The sequence below is a fragment of the Lepisma saccharinum genome, chromosome 2 (genome assembly GCF_977018435.1).
Source record: "Lepisma saccharinum chromosome 2, izLepSacc3.1, whole genome shotgun sequence".
NCBI lineage: Eukaryota > Metazoa > Arthropoda > Insecta > Zygentoma > Lepismatidae > Lepisma > Lepisma saccharinum.
In genome coordinates, this window is record NC_139230.1 from 67,350,950 (window position 1) to 67,372,483 (window position 21,534).

The following is a 21,534-nucleotide window of genomic DNA, read 5'->3' on the forward strand; positions in this document are numbered from 1 at the left end:
TCGAACCGGCATGCATTCTGTAGCCTGAGCCCAAAGTCTGATGCCTTACACCGCATTGCAATGGTGCAGGACAACATACTCATGTACTAAAGTGTATTTTGTATGGGCAGATTTTCCAAATATCACACAAAACTATTTGTGTCTATCGATTTTACAGAGGCCTGTCTTGTATGTATTATCTTGACAGTCTTGGAGGATCGGGGCTCATCTATTATGCCATATGGCTACAACAGTGATAAAATTGGTCATGGCCAGAGGCAGGTATTTACAGAGATTAATTTTACTACTTGTGCTTTCAATATTTCTGTCGGTGGAATTTGTTGGAGATTGTTTTATACTCCTGGCTAGGAGTATAAAATTTGCTGAAAATATGATTGGCGTATTCACAAGCGTCACTTTATTCATAATGATTATAACACTGCAGATAGAAAAATAAATGTTTCCATCTCTCATAAAATCCTTCCCAGAATATTGATGTGTGCATGATTTAGCAGAAACTAGAATGGCAGTATGGCCCATCTTCACAAGCACATCTCAAACTGAAAGAGGACGGAAGAAGCACTGTTCACCCTTGATGATAACAATATCCCCTACTGCCTTGTTTGGTGATAGTAGGTTGTAAAACCCAGAGATAGAAAAATCCACAGATGAGTAAGGCCAGACACATGCTAGTGACCTAACTTTCACCATTGTCTACACACTACACTATAGTTTCCACTGCAGAAGGATTCTTTTGAACCTTGGAATTCTGCTGAATATGACAAGTTCAGCAGAACAAAAGAGTAATGTTAATAAAAAAAGAAAACAATTCAGCATACAAAATTCACTACAAAACGTATGTTCATGTTAATTCATGACTGCATTCATATTTTGGATATAGGATCCCATTTTGTGATTGCCATGATTGTTTCATTGACAGGTTGTTTCATTCAGTCAATACCACATTGAACTGATACTGATGCCAATACTCTTGCAGATTCCCATTGATACTGATACCTATGTTTGAAAACTGTAATAATTAAAAGTTGTTCAAAATAGCGATTACTATTAGAGTGTAAGTATTCCACTCCATTAATTTACAAAGATTTTTGCTCTAAAATCTTCAAGAATTACATCAGAATATTCAATTACATCTGTGTTATCATAAATTCAGTTTTTCACACAAAACTTGTGCAAAATGAAAAGGGAGCAAATTTACAATACTGGACCCCTCCCCGATTTTTGTAATATTTCGCATACTCACTAATTGAGGACTCCTAATCACGAATTTGAAGTTAAAATTTGGGGGTCACGTGTAGAAATTGCAAAATAAGCGAAATTGAGTGGTCCATGATCAGAACAGAAACCCTGGATTTCTCCACGAAAACAATGGTTATTTCAATATTTTACATTTTAGAATGAAATTTTAACTGTGTTTGCCTAACCTAACCTAATTGTGAATGGTTTGTGGGGCTATGCGTGAATCGTTTGTGGGGCACTGTAAAAAAATGTCAGTTTCGTAGCACTTGAGTGACAAATTTTAACTACACAATCATGATCAAGTGTCCTAAATTATTGAATATGCGAAATATGAATGAATGCCTTGTATTATTAATATGTACCCAACTAAAAGTTACTAAAAAACTTACGAAAGAAAGAACTTTATTTCCTACCTTCAAAGTCACCATCTTCCTCACACCACGCAGATTACTGAACAAGTGAACGCTACGTTGAACAAACATGGTTTCCATACTTGTATACGGAGAACGATCGTGGTAATTGAAAAGCTTATTTTACAACTTCTACACGTCAATTAACAATTTCAACACATCACCCCCACATGTTAACCTCAGATACTTCATCGGGACTACGTATTTTGTGAGTATAAGAACTAGGATAGAAATTATGGAAGGGTCCGGTATTGTAAATTCTTTCCATGAAAAGAAACTTAAAAAATTTGGTGCAAGGGCTGGACCTTCAGATGTGCCATGTTTGTGATGTTGTTTTAAGTATTCAGCATGTTCTTGTTGAATGTGCCGAATTTGCTTTCCTCTGGCAGACTTTTAATCTTTCCAGCTGTTTGTCATCCTTGTTTTTAGTTTTTTGAGAAGAGCTGGTCTCTTTCACCATCTGCTGGCCCCCATGGCGCTATGACGCTAGGGGTCTCAGGTTCAAATCCCAGCCTGGGCATGGATGTTTGTGAGTGTCCATTCATCAATTTCATCATATCATCACTCATCCCTATCTTCGCAAATCAGCCAAAAGTGACACAAAAAGCAAAGCAAAATAAAGCAAATCAAGCAATCTTTTGCCATCTGTCAGGAAGCTGCTAATTCTTACTTTTTAAAGCGTTGTGTTTGTCTTGTGCAGGGCCATTTACAACCTTGCACTTTTAACTTTTGTCAAGAGGCTTTTACACTCCCTGTTTTAATTAAATTTTCCAGTAAGAATTTTACCAATGCACCCAAAAATTTTAATTCAAATTTTGCATAATCCAGGATAATTAGATACACGTGAAGTGTATGGGGGAACCCAAAAGAAACCGGAATCATTCTCTGGTGGGCAGGCCCATTGTAGTACACACTTCTGCCTCTTGCATCAGTCTGCTGACCGACGTTGTCAAGTGAAGTCATGGTGCCAAATAGTAAAATTTTTCGTTAGGCGCCTCTTGCTTGTTAATCGATTTTTGTGATGGCTGAAAAGTTTGAACAATGTGCAGCTGTGAAATCCTGTTTTCTGTTGGGGAAAATAGCAGGAAAAATAGCTTACAAGGAAGCTGCTCTGTGGAAGACACATCCTTATGAGTGGTTTTCCTGCTTCAGGAATGGTGAATTGTGACTTGCAGACCAAGCTTGCTCAGGGTGACATGAAAAGATGATTCTGATTCCTTTTTATGATGCACTCAAAATTTGTTCCTAATGGTCAAACTGTTAACCAGGCATTTAACCTACAAGTTCTGAAATGTTTGCTTGACGTGATGAGATGAAAACATCTCAAGTTGTGATGAAGTGGAGAGTGTAGGCTTCACCATGACAACGTGCCAACGTGCACAGCATGGGTGTGAAATAATTTTTAACCAAAAACAGCATGACCCAGGTTATCCACCCACCATATTCACCCTATCTTGCTCCATGCGACATCTTTTTATTCCGCCGAATGAAAAAGTTCTCAAAGGAAATCGTTTTGTGGACATGGAAGAGGTGAAGAAGAAAACTACAGAAGCATTGGAAGGCATCACTTTGCAAGAGTTTAAGGACTGCCTCAAAAAGTGGAAAACAGTGCATTGCATGAAATGGACAGTACTTTAATGGATATTAAATTTGTAACACCTAAAAATAAATACACAATTTTATATTACAAAATTCCGGTTTCTTTTGGGTCCCCCCACGTAAGTGTTGTGTGTCATTTTTGTAGAGCAAGGGAAAGACCAAAATTCTGGAAAAGTATCGGCTGGTATTGGCAAATAAATTTCAACCAATACTTTCCAATACTGATACACTGGCATCAATATTGGCTCAATCCTAGATTACTCAAAATTACCATGTTTGTCAATATTGCTATATCTATTATCCATACCAGCTAACTGTAGACCAGACGAATGAGAATAAGTCTCTGCGCAAGTAGTGATGCGGATGGCTCCAGCAATGAACAGTGAGAGAAACGGGATTTTGTAATGGGTGACGGTAGTTTTCCCGATTACCTCCCCATTTCCTCCAGTGTTGCAAACTTTTGAAAAGGATAATACCGAACGCACATGGCAAACGGACCGTATTTTTGTCTCCAGGTCTGGCCGATTGGTTTAAGAAATATTAGGGATAAAACTGCAAGAGAGCAAATTTCACAAGCCGTGCATTTAGCGTACGGACTAAGGTGTGAAACGTACATGTACGGTCAAAACCGTACAGTTGGCAACTCTGCACTTTCACAACTCTATTTTCCTCTTCCTCCTCTGCTGATAGGTACGGCCCTGCTCTACAGTTAGCTTGGATAGGGTATATCATGTCATGATTATCATGATCTTCATAAATACCTGCCTGGGGTCATGGTACACCTCAGAGCTCATGAATCAATACATGAATATTTAGTCCAGAGCATTAAGCCTTCCACAGTATGGTCCAAAAGGTGCATATACTTATTTGTCCCATTTTGGCATCTAAGTTAACATTAATGAAGTTACTATAAGAATATTATTTGGGAAGAATGACATACATTGTGCTTCATTTTGTAATACAGACTATAACAGTACAAAAATAATAAAAAAGGACTTGACACCTGCTCAAGAATATAATATTATCATTACAGGTAAAATAAGAATAAAATGCATAATTCTATTGTTTAATAAAAATGCAGTGCTGTGATGCCAGTACTGGACATACAAATTAATACCACACATTATTCTAGTATTATTTTAAATCAAAACTATGGATTAATTGATGCAAAAAAATTAATGACATTTGCATATATTATGTAGTTAAGAGAACTTAATGTTTGATGGGACCTGTGATCAATATTAACCTACATATTTGAACTAAATATATTCTGATTAGAGTGTATAATGATTTTATTAAATTTGTATGTGGACATACTTTCCTGCTATTCAATATTGCAGTCACCTCTGGCACAAATTTTCAAAAGAGCTGTGTTTGTAGAAAATGTATGGGAACTAATTAAGACAGTTAGCAGTTTATATTGAGAATTCACAATTACTAGCTAATTGTTATGTATTATATTCATTTTAGATATCGAGAAGCAAAGACCAAGTTTATATTTGAACCAGAAAGTGGTATTGTCTTGCTTGAACAGAAACTCCCAATGTCTTGGCATGCATTTAATGAAACTCCTCAGTTTGAGGTAAGTTTGTAAAATTATTTTACTTACTAAATTCTAGAGTAGAGTATCAATGTTATAGCTATATTATCTCAAAATTAGAATGGCATATAATATTGCCTAGGACTAAATTTTCCAGTCAGTTTGTATGATGGAGAGTTGAAAACAAATATATCTAGTAAAAATGAATGGTACTTAATTAAGAACTGTTTGTATGTGATTGCAGAGAGAGTTTTGGAAGTTAGCAAAGAGAAAACTAAATATATGCTTACAGGCTGAAACCAAGTGTTAGGTAATAATCAAAATCTAATTATTGATAACAACTCGTTTGAACAAGTTTCCAAATTCAAATACTTAGGAGTAATACTAACAAATGAAAATGATATTAAAGAGGAAATAAAAAGTAGGCTTAATTCAGGAAATGCATGTTACTTTTCTCTTCATAAACTTTTGTCTTCTCGTTTAATATCTAAGAAACTAAAAGTTAAAATACACAAAACAGTAATTTTGCCTGTAATATTATATGGATGCAAAACTTGGTCCCTTACATTGAAAGAGGAACATAAATTGAGATACTTAGGAAAATATTTGGGCCTAAAATAGATGAGGAGACAGGTGAGTAGAGAAGGTTACATAATTTAGAAGTACATAATTTGTATTCATGTCCAGATATTATTAGAATGATTAAATCAAGAAGACTTAGGTGGGCAGGCCATGTGGCACGAATGGGAGAGGAAAGAGGAGTTTACAGGATTCTTGTTGGGAAACCTGATGGTAAGAGACCTGTAGGAAGACCAATACGAAGATGGAGGGATAATGTTGAGATGGACCTAAAGGAAATTGGTAGAGATGGAAAAGAGATAGGGACAGATGGAAGGCCTGTGTTGCTGCAGCCATGAAACTTCGGGTTCAAGAAGGCTAGAGAGTTAGTTAGTTAGTTTGTATGTGATTTGCTGCAGTTGAATGCTTCTATATGTCAACTGAATAAAAAAATGACTAAAATATCTTCTGACATCTGCTTACTAAGAGCATCATCTACAGACTCACATATTCTCTTCCATGTTGTTTGGAGAAACTTTTAATTATAGATTACAATGTGGACTCTTCATTAATCATTTCCCCCTCCATGTAGGACTGCCTTGACGTGATGAGGGGCTTAGTAGGGAGTTTTTCATCATTTCATTTCATTCATCTCCATCTCCATTAACCTCCCTGTAACTAAGGGTCCTACTAGAGGAGACAACCTTGATAAAATAAACTATCCCAAGGTGTTAGTTGCACATGATGATGGGACAGTGTTGGCTGCAGGAGTAATTGCAGTCGTGAACGTGGCCTCGGGGATTACGGTTTGGTCCTCGAGTAGCCTTCATTTTCGGAGGTAGGCCTTCCTCGGCATAGAGTGCATGTCAAGGCGACAATTCATAGACCCTCCTTTAAAGTATCAATTAGTATATGGGTACAAAATCACCTTCAAATGGAGGGAAACATCCAAAACGTGTGAGGCCACAGAGCCCGCTTAGTATATTGGAAAGGACAAGTAACCTTGTAATTAGCATTGTCGAAAAGACAGGTAGTAAGGATGAATCTACCAACACGAAACAAAATGGAGCTAAAACATTAAAGAACTCCTTATCAAAAAGCAAGTGGACTATGCCGCTGGAAGTGATGTCTCTGATATCAAAAAACTGTGTAATGAAAGCCTCCTCATCCAGACATGTACAGATCGCCAGACTAACAACCTCCTTAAACTTAGAACATTGGGCAACTTTCCTGTTCAGGTTGAGCCTCACCGTCAACTGAATAGTTGTAAATGTGTCATTCGCCACTGGGATCTGTTGAACGCCACTGAAGAGGAAATCCTTGTAGAGCTATCAAATCAATATGTCACTGCAATGCAGCATATAAAGACTCGAAAGTCTGGAGAACTTGTACAGACTGCTTCACTAATTCTCACCTTTCAAACGACCACTCTCCTGGTTGGGCTGGTTATTACAGACTTGATGTCCAGCCATACATCCTGAATCCAATGCAGTGCTTCAAATGTCAGCATTTTGGGCACACCCAGCCTTCCTGCAAGGCCACTACTGCCGTATGTGGCAAATGCAGTGAGCCCGATCATGGGACAGAGCCATGCTCATCTGGTCCCGCATGCGTTAACTGCAAAGGCGAGTACTCAATCTGGCATCGTGACTGCCCCACTTTCCGAGAGGAAAAGAAGATCCGAGAGTTGGTCGTCACAGAGAAAATCTGCTGATGTAGCAAAACGACGTCTCCGTGAAAGTGTATGCACTACTTTACCTGTGCACTACACTACAGCTGCTTCTAATGCTCTTGTCCATCGCAGTATTGGTGTTCAAACCAGAGATGTGTCCACTCAGACAACAATGCTTCCCGGAGTAGCTCACTCCACTTCACCACTACTCGCTCCACAGAAAGAAAAAAAAAAGTTCAAGCAGGTATATACAAAATAATATTGTTTGCAGTCCACCAGCTCTCCAGTCAGCGTGGCATCCACCACCCTGAGACTTACAGCACAGCTGAAAGCTGCCCGGTGGGCACTGAAAGCACCTGCCACCACCCTCCCTTCCCCATCCCTTTCGCCCTCTGTGTCCTTACCCAAGGACATGATAGAGGATGATGCCGTGAATGAGGAATTTACAAAGGTGACAGGGATATCAAATAGAGTACGCCTTAGAAGGCCACGCTAAACCTTGCATCATGGCCTCTTGTCTCCAATGGAACCTTAACAGTTTCCACATGCATCTTGAGGAACTGCAAATTTTAATATCTGAATTTGACCCTGCCATCATATGTCTCCAAGAGACACATTTTCGCCCAAATTAATCAGTGATTCTCAACGGATACACGCTATACCAAACCGACAAGCTTCCTGAGTGTCATCCTGCACATGGTGGTGTAGCAATCTGTGTTTGAGATTCCATCCACTCAACGCCACTCTTTCTCACCACCCCCCTCCAAGCTGTCGCCGTGCGGGTCCATCTACCACAGCCAATGTCTGTGTGTTGTGTACATAGGTACATATCACAAGGGAGGAGCGATTCTCTCTTGAGGACCTCCTTTCTGTATTCAAACAACTTCCATCTCCTGGAACTCCCACATATTTCAGTCCATCTTCAGGCACATACTCTGCATTGGACTTGTCCTTTTGCAGTCCCAGCCTTGCTCCTACCACCTCTTGGAGCGTTCACACTGATCTCTGTGGGAGTGATCACTTTCCTATCTTTTTCACCTTTGAACATCTTCAGCACTCATGTCAACAACCCCCTCACTGGCATCTCAGCTGGGCTAACTGGGGTGTGTTTGAGCATGCAGTGGGCCTTGAAATCAATCTTGCATCGATTTTGCCAGCAATCGACGTCCTAGATATATTTGTGTCACGAGTTCTTGATGCTGCACATGCCTCGATTCCACATACCAGTAGACCTGCGAGGCATCCCCAGTCCCCTGGTGGACTGTGAAGATCAGTGCAGCCATCAAGGACCGCAATCGTGCCCTATTCAATAGGAACCACACTGCTGCAAACCTCGAGCAGTTCAGCATTAAGCATGCCCATGCCCGTCGACTCATTCGAGCCAGTATGAAGGCATGCTGGGTCCAATACATGTCTTCTCTGATGAAGCAGGCTTCGTCGAAAACCATTTGGACCAAAGTATGTTGCATCCAGGGAGGTCCATCCTCTTCTCGGAGTGCTGTGGAGCACGATGGGACATTGTACACCGAATCCAGAGATACAGCAAATATCTTGGTGCCACAGTTTTCTGATTCTTCGAGCTCGAAAAATTATGAACCATGTTTCTGCCATGAGAAGGACCATCAGGAATGATGTCCTCTAGTTTTTCGAAGTCTTAACACAGAGCTATACAACTCTTCATTCACCGAATGGGAGTTCGATCACGTGCTTCGGAATTAAAAAAATACAGCTCCTGGAGTGGACAGGATCCATTATGAGATGCTTCGTCATCTGCCCACTAGAGCTAAGCTTATCCTTCTCACGGTGTTCAACAAGCTTTGGTTGGAGGATCTATTCCCCGTTTCTTGGAAGGAGGCAAATATTGTCCACAGCTTCTAGTTACAGGCCGATCGCCTTAACTAGCTGTGTGTGCAAGCTAATAGAGCACATGATCCACAAGCATCTCGCCTGGTTTTTGGAGGATAATTTACTTATTAATAACTTTCAATGTGGGTTTTGCTCCAATCGTTCTATGCTGGACCATCTGGTTTAGCTAGAAACGCATATTCAGGATGCTTTCTTAAACAAGGAACACTTCATTGCCATTTTCTTCGACCTTCAAAAAGCCTATGACACAACATGGCACTTTGGTATTCTGAAGCAGCTCCACTCGTTGGGTGTTCATGGCCACATGGCATACTTTATTCTAAATTTCCTAAGTGACCGATACTTCTGCAAACGTGTTGGGAACATCTTTTCTGATCCTCATCTACAAGAGAACAGCATCCCGCAGGGCAGCGTGTTGAGTGTGACTCTGTTTGCCATAGCGCTGAACAGTGTTATGACCAACATATTCAGCCCTGTATATGGTCTTCTTTATGTGGATGACCTAACCATCTTTTGTCACTCACGGAACATCGCGTAAGCTTCTCGTCAACTCCAACTGGTGATAAACCATTTGGTTGAGTGCTCCTCCCAAACTGGTTTCACCTTCTCATCCGAGAAATCTGTGTGCATCCACTTTTGTAGTCAGTGTACAAGCCATCTTGATCCTGACCTGTACATGGGGAAATCTCCCCTGCACTTTGTGAATGAGGTCCGCTTTTTGGGCCTCATTTTCGATAAGAAATTAACATGGCTACTTTACCTTCGCCAGTTAAAGTTCTCTTATCTTCAAGTTCTCAACCTTTTACGCGTTTTATCTCATACTTCTTGGGGTATTAATAGGACAGTACTCCTCTGCCTGTACTATTCAATTATCAGGTCAAAGCTTGATTATGGATGTGTTGTCTATTCGTCTGCCTGCCCATCTAGGCTTCGCATCCTAGACACCATCCACCATGCTGGTATTCGTGTGTGTTGTGGCACTTTCTGTACCAGTTTGTATGTAGAGGCATCTGTGCCGTCGCTGTCTCTGCGAAGATAGCAGCTGGTAGTGAACTACTTCCTCCATCTTTGCTCGATGCCCTCACATCCTTCATATTATACAGTCTCAGATGAGAGTAGGCTGGCAAGGTATCAGCTCCAACCTAGTGCCACTAGACCATTTGGTGTTCGTGCAGACGAGATCCTGTCAGCACTTGGTGTTGACAGTGTTCTTCCTGGTGTGTCTCCACTCATTCTGCCTCTCCCGACCTGGGAGTTTCTTGCACCTTCTATCGATTTTTCTCTGACTGCCCTTCCAAAGGCAGAAACACCAATGGCCGTATACCAGCAGCGGTTTTTAGAACACCAATTTTAATGTGTTCTATACGGATGAGTCCAAGACAGTCGAATCAGTCGGTTGCGCCTTCGTCCTAGACTTTCAAAGTTCCAGTTACTCTCTACATCCTGCCTGTTCCATCTATACGGCAGAGTTTTACGCCATTCTAAAGGCACTGGACTTTGCAGACGTCGGTGGTCTGAAGAAAGTGTGCAGTGATTCGACCAGCATGTTGCAGATTCTGGATTCGCTGAATTCCCAGCATCCAGTAGTACAACACAGCTTCAGACGGCTCGTGTCTTTATCTGCCAATGCTGATCTCTGCTTCTGTTGGGTCCCTAGCCACATGGGCATACAGGGGAACGAAGCAGCCGATGCTGCCGCCAAGTCTGCTGATGCAGATGGAGATGTTCTCGTCCACTTGCTGCCAGCTAGCAACCTGCAAAATGTGTTCCATCATAGCCTTCTTGACACTTGGCAGAAACGGGGAACAAGCTTCATGTTATGTAGCCCACCATTGGTGCTCGGCATTCCTCGTCCCATCCCTCTCATCATGAAGAAGTTTTTCTTACCCAACTTCTTATTGGACACAGCTGTCTAACACATGGTCACTTACTGCAGGGGCTTGACCCTCCGATAAGTCGTATTTGTGATGATGTTGTAAGTGTTCAGCATATTCTGATTGAATGTGCCAATCTTGCTTTCCTTCGACAGCATTTTATAGGTTTGTCGCGTGTTACTCACAAATCCAGAATATAGAAAAGGAAAGTTAAAAATTGTACTTACGTATGTGAGTATAGTGCTCTTATTGTAGAACGACGTTTCAGAGATTGACTATCTCTTTCCTCAGGTTCGTATAAAAACTAAGTACTTGGCATAGTACTGCGTCAAAAATGTAATATGAGGATTGTGGTTAAGGATTGGTTAGGGTACATTTAAAATATTAAGTTTTTGCTATTAGAAGTACGTAAAAACCAAGCCGTTCCCTAATAAAACTTGTACAGTAGACCTATTCACAGGTAAAAAAGTTAAAAAAGTTAAAATTCTAAAAAACCTGCATAAATCACAATGCAACCTGCAGGTTTGGCCTTTCCTACCCAACTGTGCTTATCTATCCACATGAAGGTCAATTCTCAACGAATATTTCCCCTCCCCTTAATTTTCTCGTTTCCCCTTATTACGTCACAAATCCAACGTGAATTCACGTTCCTCTCTTGCAGCTTGCATAACTTCCGGAGTGACGTGGAAACCGATATTGGGTTCAATCTTCCAGGCTTTATCCCATTTTTTGAGGAAATTGATCCACCCTTCTTCCAAATTTCCTTCGTCCCTATTAAGATTACTCTTCCCCCCCCCTACAAATACTCGCTGTTTCATACACGTTTCTTCCTAATTTCCTCCCCTCTTTTCTGATTACCTCTTTTTTGCGATTCTATGCCCACTTTCCAATATATGTTCTGAGAGACCCGTTTTGGGAACTTTTTCCCTTATGTCCTTTTCATGCTCGCTCCATCTTTTACCCATATTTCGGCCCGTCTGTCCTATGTACTCCTTCCCGCATTGGCATTCTATCCTTCTTTCAAGTTACTAAGATCCAGGAAATTGATTTTTCCATCGCTTAAGTTTTCCCTAGTGAAGTTTATTCTTTCGTCTTGTTTTTCTAATTCTTCAAAAACCTTGTTCAGTGCTACCCCCTTTCCTATAATCAAGATATCATCAACGTATCTCCCATAATATTTAATACCCATTCCTGTTTTTTCCAAAGCTGCCTTCTCAATGAAGTGCATAAAAATGCTCGCTACTATACCCGAAATGGGGTTTGCAATCGCCAAGCCTTCTTTTTGTCTATAAATACTGTCATTGACATAGAAAAAGTTATATTCTGTTACAAGGTTATACCATCGTACATATTCCCAAGCAGTTAGGATGTCTATTCCTTTTTCTAACAGCCACCTTAGTAAACAATCTCCCGCCCGCCCCCTCGGTACACTTGGGTATAAGTTAACAACATCAAAACTACTTATTGTATCCTCGTCATCAATTTCCAGATTTTCTATACATTCTTTAACTTCTACGGCATTCCTAACGCTATATTGGGTGTTCTCATTTACCTTCCTTATTCTTTTTACCAGCAATTTTGCTAGCCCATATCCAGGATGTTCGTATGTTGGTATAATAGGTCTAAGTGGTATGCCTTGTTTGTGTGTCTTAGGTATTCCAAAAGCAATTGGTATGTTGCCAACTTTAATTTCCTTAATAAGGATTTTCTTTTCGCTTGTGCCCAATGTAATGCTTGTCTCTACCCCTTTTTTGATCTCTCTTCTAATCTTATTAATAGGGTCTTTCTCTATTTTCTCAAAATCGTTACCTTTAAAGCTATCTTCTAATTTTTGGTGATATTCCTCTCTGTCCATGATAACCATCTTGTTTTCTTTATCAGACCTAATTAGAAATACGTTATTCGCCTTCACCCATTTTCTTACATTTTTTAAATCGCGTCTTAGGTTTTCGTTTACTTTCTCTTTCCGTGTTCTATCTCCCCCTTTCATGTTCGTTTCCTTTTTAATTTCTTTTTGCAAGTGTTGTTCTACAATATTACGTATCCTTTGTCTAACCTCAGTTTTATCCTCCCTTTCGTCAATAGTTGTTACGATCGTTTCTGCTGCTATTATTAATTCCTCTTTTTCAAGTTTCTCTACCCCTATTGCAAATTTCTGCCCCTTGTTCATAATCCTAATCAACTCTTTAGGTGGTTCGTGGGTGGTTAAATTTAAAATGTTCTCATTATTTCCCCACTCCTCTGTTTTTTGTTTCTTATTCTCTAGATTATCCTTCCTATTCAATTTTAATTTCATCAATTTCCTCTCTATAGTATTACTATCCCTAAATTTGGCTTTATCCACAGCTCTAAAGTGTCTCTCTTCAATGCGGTTCCACGTCACTTCGTCTAGTTCCCCACTAACTTCCAAATGTAATCTATAGCATTCCTTATTAAGACGTTCGACTTGTCCATGTGCCTCCCTAATACATTTCCCTAGTATTTTAAACTGTATTTCTTGTTTTTGTTCAATCATGCCTACACTCAACGGTTTATACCCCCATTTTAAAAAGTTTGGTAAAACCCCCATTTTCCTGCATTGTTTTAAAAATCTAATCCTGATTAAACCCTTATTCAACTTAATCCTCTTATTTTCTAGTGCACGCACTTTTCTCCCCGTATCGGAGATCAATAGCATTTTATAGGTTTGTCGCGTGTTACTCACAAATCCAGAATATAGAAAAGGAAAGTTAAAAATTGTACTTACGTATGTGAGTATAGTGCTCTTATTGTAGAACGACGTTTCAGAGATTGACTATCTCTTTCCTCAGGTTCGTATAAAAACTAAGTACTTGGCATAATATCATCATATCATCACTCATCCTCATCTTTGTGATTAGCCAAATCAATCAATCCATTCCATATGTTAATAGAGGAATCACACTTAATACTCTCCATAACAAAACTCCTCAGTAAAAATTACTAAAAATTTACACATTTAATATTGATTCCATAAGAAAATAAGAAACTTGCAAAGAAGAGAAAATTACGAAAAAGCGTATGTGGAATGTTTTCATTTTCCATATTTTTCTCACATACATATATACATATCTTGTTCTCTCTCTTTCTCTCTCTCTCTCACGCACACACACACAGAGAGAGAGAGAGATAGAGAGACAGACAGACAACTTTTCCTAGTAATATTTTGCTTCTTGACCCCTAGTTTCAGCACAACAAACCCTAAAAAGCAGCTATTTTTATCTTGTTGTATTATGCACCCATGCAAACCAGATTCATGATTGTACTGACAGTTGTATTTTGTGTTGGCAAACAACAAAATTTTCAGTATGCTAAGGATAGGTAATCAAAGGGGTAACTCGCTCATGAAAAAGTGTATACTGGCATGATGTTCTACAGCATGCAACCGTTTTTAATATATTTTCCAATTGAAAAAATGAATTACAATCACAACTGTAAATCTGTTATGTGTGACTGCATATATACAGGATGGAAAATTGACACTTTTCATGTCACCGAAACGAGCCCTTCATGACCAAAACATTGTCCAAAAAAGTTGTTCATCTTAATGTCTCTACACTTTGTAAAACTTTGTTGTTTTTTATTGTGACAGTCTGTAAATAATTGTACATGCCTGTGTGTGTGTGCATGTGTAAATACATAAAATATATTTATTGTTAAAGTCACTAATTCCTTTTTATTTCAGGAAATTCCAGAATATAAAGCCTTTTTGGCTGTGCAAGATTACTTTAGTCCTACCAATTTTACATTCTGGTCATTCTATTATGAATATGAGCCATACTTTGAGGTAGAGAATTGGTTACCTCCATTTACAGGTAAGAAGAATTGTTTTAAGTTTATGCATCATTCAATGATGTATGTCCAACAACAAGAGATCACTGACCAAATCAAGTCGAAAACCATGTTTATTTATCTTTAAATATGTTTCCTTGCAACCTCAAATTTCACCATATTAATTGATTTCATCAGGTAATAGAATAAGAAGAATGAGATAATCTTGCTGAAAAGTCAATGGCATATTTTCCTTTGATGAAGCTAAAGAAGCTGAACAAAATTAAGGGCAAGGGAGTTGAACTTGGACCTTACTAAGAGGATCATCTATCTATCAAATGCACAACATTTTTTTCTCTATTAATTGGTTTAAATTATTCAAAGCTATTTCAAAATTACAGCCAGATATGTAATTCATACATAAAGAAGACACTGCACAATTGTAAATTATATAATTTTAATAATAGAATAATAATAAATTATATAATTGTATAAATTTCAGGTGTGTTCTGGAGAAACAAATTAATTTTGAGTGAAATGAATGAAATAGTTTTTGTACCAGGTTTACTTATAAAAGGGAATCAAAAATTCAATAACCTTCATTTGTGCAAATCATGTAATTAACTTATATATACTCACAGTTACTTTATTGTAGATGGGCTAAGGTTTAGAATATTAAGTCCCTGGGCACAGTAAACCATAAACCCAGTATTCTTTTCCACTTTCCCTCTTTCTGTTTCTTGTGATAAATAAAATTTCACTTTTCCATGAACTAAATTTCATTCCCCATTTTTTCATTTCACTTTTCCAACCATCTGTTTTCAATCCCTTTCTTCCTTCTCTGTTTGGTAATGTCATCTGCAAATAGCATGGCTTTCAAATTTTTTTCTCCACTCCAGTTCATATTCTGTCCTTGACTGATATGAATAAAAATTATGGTGATAAAGCATTTCCTGTTTTAAATCATTGTCTATTCCCCAAAAAAACTCCGTTCTTCCATATCTGTTTTTACACAGTTATGCTGAGACATTTTCTGTAAGCCCTTCTTTTACTTCCTTACTCCTTTAAGAATTTTGATATTTTCATTCTAATGAAGGCCCGCACCATGGCCATGCGGTCTAAGGTGTCATGCTTTAGGTTCTGGCTCTGGGACGCATTCAGGTTCAAGTCTCCTGTGGGGAAGCATAACAACTTTTCTCCTGAGATTGTGTGAGGATATTGGGGAGCTTCGAATGAGTAGCGTAAAGTAAACCAGCCATGGAAACCTACAACAATGACTGAGGGTTTGTACATCACCCCATAACTGGTTGGATGACCTCCCACCTCGGCATGTGGGAGTGAGGTAGGCCCTGGTCCTCACAGGCTGTTGCGCTACAGGTTATATATATTATATTTTATTCTAATTGAACTGCAAAACACTTTTGAATATTTCTACTGCTCCCCTTCTAGCTCTCATGTGAATTTTAATTACTCTTGATCTAGCACTTCTAAATCAATACTGATGCCTTGTTCTTCTCTTCCCAATCTCTTTTCTGAAACCTTGTTGTGTATTTTATAGTGTCATGACTCTTTTTTCTCCTTTCTTGAATTTCAGTAAAGTTGTACCTTTTGAGCAGTTGTCTGGTAAACACTTCTTGCAAATCATCTTCCTTTGTCATCTAATGTTACTGCTCATCTAACATTTCAATCACTAATTCTTATGATCTTTTCCCATGTCTTTCAAAGAATGTCTTCCACTGCCATCCAGCATATGTCTACTATTTCCACCATTTCATTCTGGATTTTTTAATGATGCAGTATCTCTTTTATATAATCCTGTCACATATCATTCTTCCACACACTTCACCCTTTCTTTTCACTTTAGTTGCATTTGAACTACTTTTATATGCACTATTTTTCTCTTCCGTTGCTTCCTTGTTCCTGGCTGTTCTTGGTCCTCATGTCATTTTTAAAGCTTATCCTACCTTGTACTTTTCTGCTGTTTCTACCATACCCCTTTCCACCCTGCTGCAATCTGCTTCTAAATCTTTTTATACATCCTTCATTTTCTTTTCGTAACCCATGATCAGTCATGCTCGCTTGAGTCACGCCATTTGTCATGGGTGAGTGTGGCACTCACCCTTACTTTTCATGCATATTTCACCACTTTTTTTATTTATTTTTTTTACTTCTAGTGATGTGTTTATTATTTCCCTTTTTCTTTATTTGTACATTTTTGTTTCAAAATTTTTATTTGTTTTCAACTAGAGTAATATATCATTGAAGCAAAGAGCTCTCAGCGTGACCAAAAATTGCATGTTCCTTAAACCTGTCCTAAAGAACACTGGTGCAGTTCCATCTGTGATCCACAAATCTAATTTAATTTAAAATCACTTAGAAACGTTTTCTATTGTCTATTAACATGGCAAAAACATGTAGGTATAAAAAAACTGACAAGAAACAATGTATACTTTATTGACTAAATAATACACAAATCTAAGAAAAAAAAGTCTAACATAATCAGTCACAGCTGAGATGCTTACACACACTGACAACAAGCTTCCACGACAATGGGCTCTCTCTCATACTTCAGTTTACATTATCTCATTACAATGTGATCAGGTCACTCATGACACTCTAAAAGTCAGCTAGAGAACACCACATGCCAATACTTTAAATACTGTTAAAATGGCACTTGATTGAAATTGATAGTGAACGTAATGCTTACCCACGACTGATCGCAGTTTAATTACATTTCAATACATGCTTTTTCTGTACCTTTTATTCTTTCCCAGTATTTTTCTTTATTCTTTCATTTTCTTTTCTCATTTGTGTTACTAACACTCTCTTGATATTACTCAGATTCACTGATAGGTGAGATTTTAACATTTTTTACTCTTTTTAAATTACATTTAGAACAACATTTTATATTTTGCAGCACACTCGTTGATCGCAGGACAACAACATTTTATGACCTTTGATAAACAGTTCTATGAATTTAGAGGAAAATGTACATATCTTTTGGCACATGATTTTCTGGATGGAAACTTCTCATTGATTATAAAGTATGATGCAGCAAGTAACGCTGAACACCATGAGATTATCCTCATCATGGGAGATGATGCTTTGCAGATTGATGTTTTTACAGATGTAAGTAGCATTATCATGTAGTAGTATGTAAGAAGGAATGGTTGAAATATGTTTCCGTATTCATTTGCCATTTGTAGGCATTTTAAATTTTATGAATAGTGAAGAAAGAATGTGTGTGTGGAGGGGATGTTTGCCACTTGTGCAATGTTTAATCTTTTCCATCTTCATGGTGGATAAAGGAATAATGAAAAGCTTATATATACTTTACATACATATACAAAATCCGGTCATAACTATCATAGTAGATAGGTGTAATGAAATAAAACAACTAAAAACCACATCTTACTTTATTATAAATATAATAGTAATGCCATTACATCAAGAGTAAACATATTGAAAAGAAATAGTTATAGAAATTTAGATGCATTAAATAATTGTAAAATGTGTTTGGTTAAATCAAATCTTGTTAAAATAAAAATAAAAATATTACATTTTTTCAGTTTTTCTAATACTTGTGTGTATTTGTCTAGAAATTATTAAAATTCAAATTTACTCCCCTCATAATTTACAAAAACTTTTAGCGGCTATTTGCAGTAGTATCATTTTTGTGAAATAATAGAAACATTATTTAAGCATACTCATAACATTAGAATCAATCATGTTGAGAAGCTGGAATGTTCTTTTGTTGTGATACAGTATGGTTTGGTATTTGCTTAAAATGAACTTCATTTATTTTCTTTCTGCTTATTGCATAAGTAAATATAATACTAAAATCTTATTGAAATATTGGTTATATGCAAGAGACAATATTTTAATTTCATTATATCCACAATGCAGATGTCAGTGTGGAAATCATAATCAAAGTTGTCTTGTACAGTTTCTTTTGGCTTACATTTATTTTGGTTTCTTTGGAATCTTCATTTAATATGTTGATTGATTGATTTGGTGTTTTAAGTCCACTTTATGCACATTAAGGCTAATCGGGACTGGACCTACAGTTTAAAGTGGGATCCGAACCACTATGTGCCTCCACCAGGTATAGAACCCCTTGATTACAAGGCGATGATGCTACCACTGTACCATCAGGGAGGCCCTTATTTAAAATTTAAAATGTGAGAGTTATCAACCCTCAGCATCCCATTCTGCTGACTGGCCTAGATTTTCTGTCAGGGTTTTTGTTTCCTTAGCCTTTGAAGATCCCCTTTATTGCCCAAAAGGGGGTATGGATTGCCTCTTCCACCATCCAAACAATATCGAAGGATTCCTTCCTCAACCCATCCACTGTTAAGGACTTCAACGTAACCCTGAATAGGGGCTCTTACATGGTAATATCAGCTGAACCATGGTTTTATTAATGAGGTGTTACGCCCTCTCATCTTTCTCATCTGAGTTTGGGACTAGCAATGGGGGAGCTGATTAACATTCCTTCTTTTTAATTAATATTCTTTCATTTTATTCTTTAGTCAGTGAGGCTGTACAAAGAAGGGCACAAGCAACTTCCTGTGCAATTTGGTGATACATATATATACCAAGAAGGAAGGGTAGTGACAATTGAGAGTGATCGGGGCTTAACGATCAAATGCAACCTCAAGTTTGATATTTGTTCATTTAGTTTGTCAGGTATGTATAATTATTATTATTTCCTCTCTTTGTGTCACTGTATTATTCAATAGCACAGGCTTGTCACAAAATTTAATAAGTACGGTGACAGAAGTATCTGGTAGATAGGCAGTTGAATCAAGACATGAGCAATTTAACTAGGTGCAAATACTAAGTAAGTATTTATCTATCATCTTTGTTTACATAATTGATTTTGCTCAAACAGTATTATGAGAATCTAAAGAAAAACGAACTTGAAAATTCTGATGGTGAATACCTTTTTATGAATGATTTATATATAAGTCACAATTAAAAATATAGTTGTTTTTCTAATAAGTATCAAAATAAAGGTTAAAAATAATTGGAAAACATTGGGGCTCAAGTGAATAACTTGTATAGTTACCAAACTTGAAATGAAAATGTAAATGCTTATGGTAGAAGGAAGTAAAACATAAATTAAACATAAAATTTGAGAGAAGATTGCAGACCTGACCAAATATATTACGTTCCATGTGTGTGATGTGAAAAATTTATAGTTTTACATATTTATATTTCTTGTTTCACCTACTTTCTATAATTTTCTACTTTGTTGATATGCTCTTGGTCTTGATATTTTTTTTATATGCCTTTTTCATTTTCCCTTTCTTATAGGCTGGTATTATGGTAAAACAGCAGGACTCTTAGGCACAATAGATAATGAACCAGTAACTGATTTTCTTACATCAAACAGAGTGATTGAAATGGACGTTGCTCGATTTGCTCATAGCTGGGCCATCGAAACAGAGGGATGCACATCAGTTGAAAATGTAGCAATAGAAATGGAGCAACCAGACTCAAAAATCTTGCAGAAATGTGAATCATTTTTCAGTAGTAAATCTTCAGAGCTGCTACCATGCTTTCCTGTAGTAAGTGTTAGAGAATATTTGTTTTAGTTTTCTAAGATCTTTCAGAATGTGAAGTGGGATATGGAAATACATATCTTGTTAACTAATTTAAAATCAATTCATATATACAGAATGGTCACGAAGAGGGTGTATCCCCATTTATTTTTGTCACTACTATGGTTATGGTTGAATGCTTGTTATGCTCACATACTTAATGGTTCAAGAGTCCAGAACATTGTCTTGAAAGAAGTAACCACAAAAGAACTGTTAATTATGTTAGTTATTGCATAAAAGCGAATTTGAGTGACTCAACTTGAAAAGGGACTGTTCTGCGGTTATCCAATAACTCAGTGTTACTTACAATGGCATTTTAAGTAATACTTTAGTTCTAGTGTCTGCTTACTTATTTGTAACAGTTTGTTTTATTTTCTTCATAATTCTCTTGTCTAATATAAAATTTTTATGAGCCTTTTTATATTAAAAAAGTGTATTTCTTTTATAAGATAATTGATAAATATTGTTTTCTTATTTTAGGTAGACCCAACACCTTTCATGAGAATGTGTCTGAATAGTAGAGTATACAAAGAGAATGAAGCATGCACCACGGCAAGGGCATACATGGAGGCTTGTAATTTGGAAAATGTGCCTTTGAGAATACCATATGGCTGTGTCAGGTATGTAAATAGTATTATCATATTTATTTATATAAATATATATATATGATGTGTGCGTGTGTGTGTGTGTATGAGATAGAGAGAGCAGCTAATATGATAATTACATTTGATATTTTTTAAATAAAACATGTCCAACACTTTTTTTTACTATAGTGTGTCATATAAGGACTGTTCCACAGTCAGATAACAGCTATCATGAGACTCGATGCACTGACCAAATGTTATTTAATGAAGTTTACTGGACAGAATAAATTTCTCTTCTTGATAGGTTTCTTTTCTATATTTCAGATGCCATTTGCACAATGGGAGTGAACTTATGGAAAGCGAGTTTCACAAAATTGAAGGAAGTGACATTCTGCAGTCAACTGATGTCGTTTTCATTATAGAAGCTAAGGATTGTAATAGGAATATAAAGGAAGAAAGAAACATTGAATACCTCATTCCATTGCTAAATAATGAATTAACTGATGCTGGTATTAAATTTAACAGGTAATTGGCAATGTGCCATATTAGATTCTATTGAGGTTCAATCCTAATTTAATAACATATTTGCTATCTGCATACAGTAATATTCAGGGAAAGGATTTATATGTAAATACATATTTATGAATGAATCTGAAATCAGTTATATTTTGTATTATCTTTGCACATCATGGCCTATAGACTCGAAAAATTCAGTTTTTATTTTCCATATTTGTACATGTATTAGGTTTTGGCTCATATTTTACATATTTTAGTTATTTTTACATATTATTTCCATA

General features: G+C 37.2%; 1 protein-coding gene across 1 annotated transcript in view; it reads left to right on the plus strand.

The window, feature by feature from the left end:
• Apoltp (Apolipoprotein lipid transfer particle) overlaps positions 1–21,534 on the plus strand; it is a 335,784-nt gene that overhangs the window by 283,364 nt on the left and 30,886 nt on the right. Inside the window, exons 63-69 of the mRNA XM_083117428.1 lie at positions 4,719–4,830; positions 14,462–14,591; positions 17,465–17,676; positions 19,080–19,236; positions 19,867–20,120; positions 20,634–20,773; positions 21,062–21,262. Of these exons, the coding sequence (XP_082973554.1) occupies positions 4,719–4,830; positions 14,462–14,591; positions 17,465–17,676; positions 19,080–19,236; positions 19,867–20,120; positions 20,634–20,773; positions 21,062–21,262 (1,206 nt within the window). The remainder of the gene's footprint in view (positions 1–4,718; positions 4,831–14,461; positions 14,592–17,464; positions 17,677–19,079; positions 19,237–19,866; positions 20,121–20,633; positions 20,774–21,061; positions 21,263–21,534) is intronic.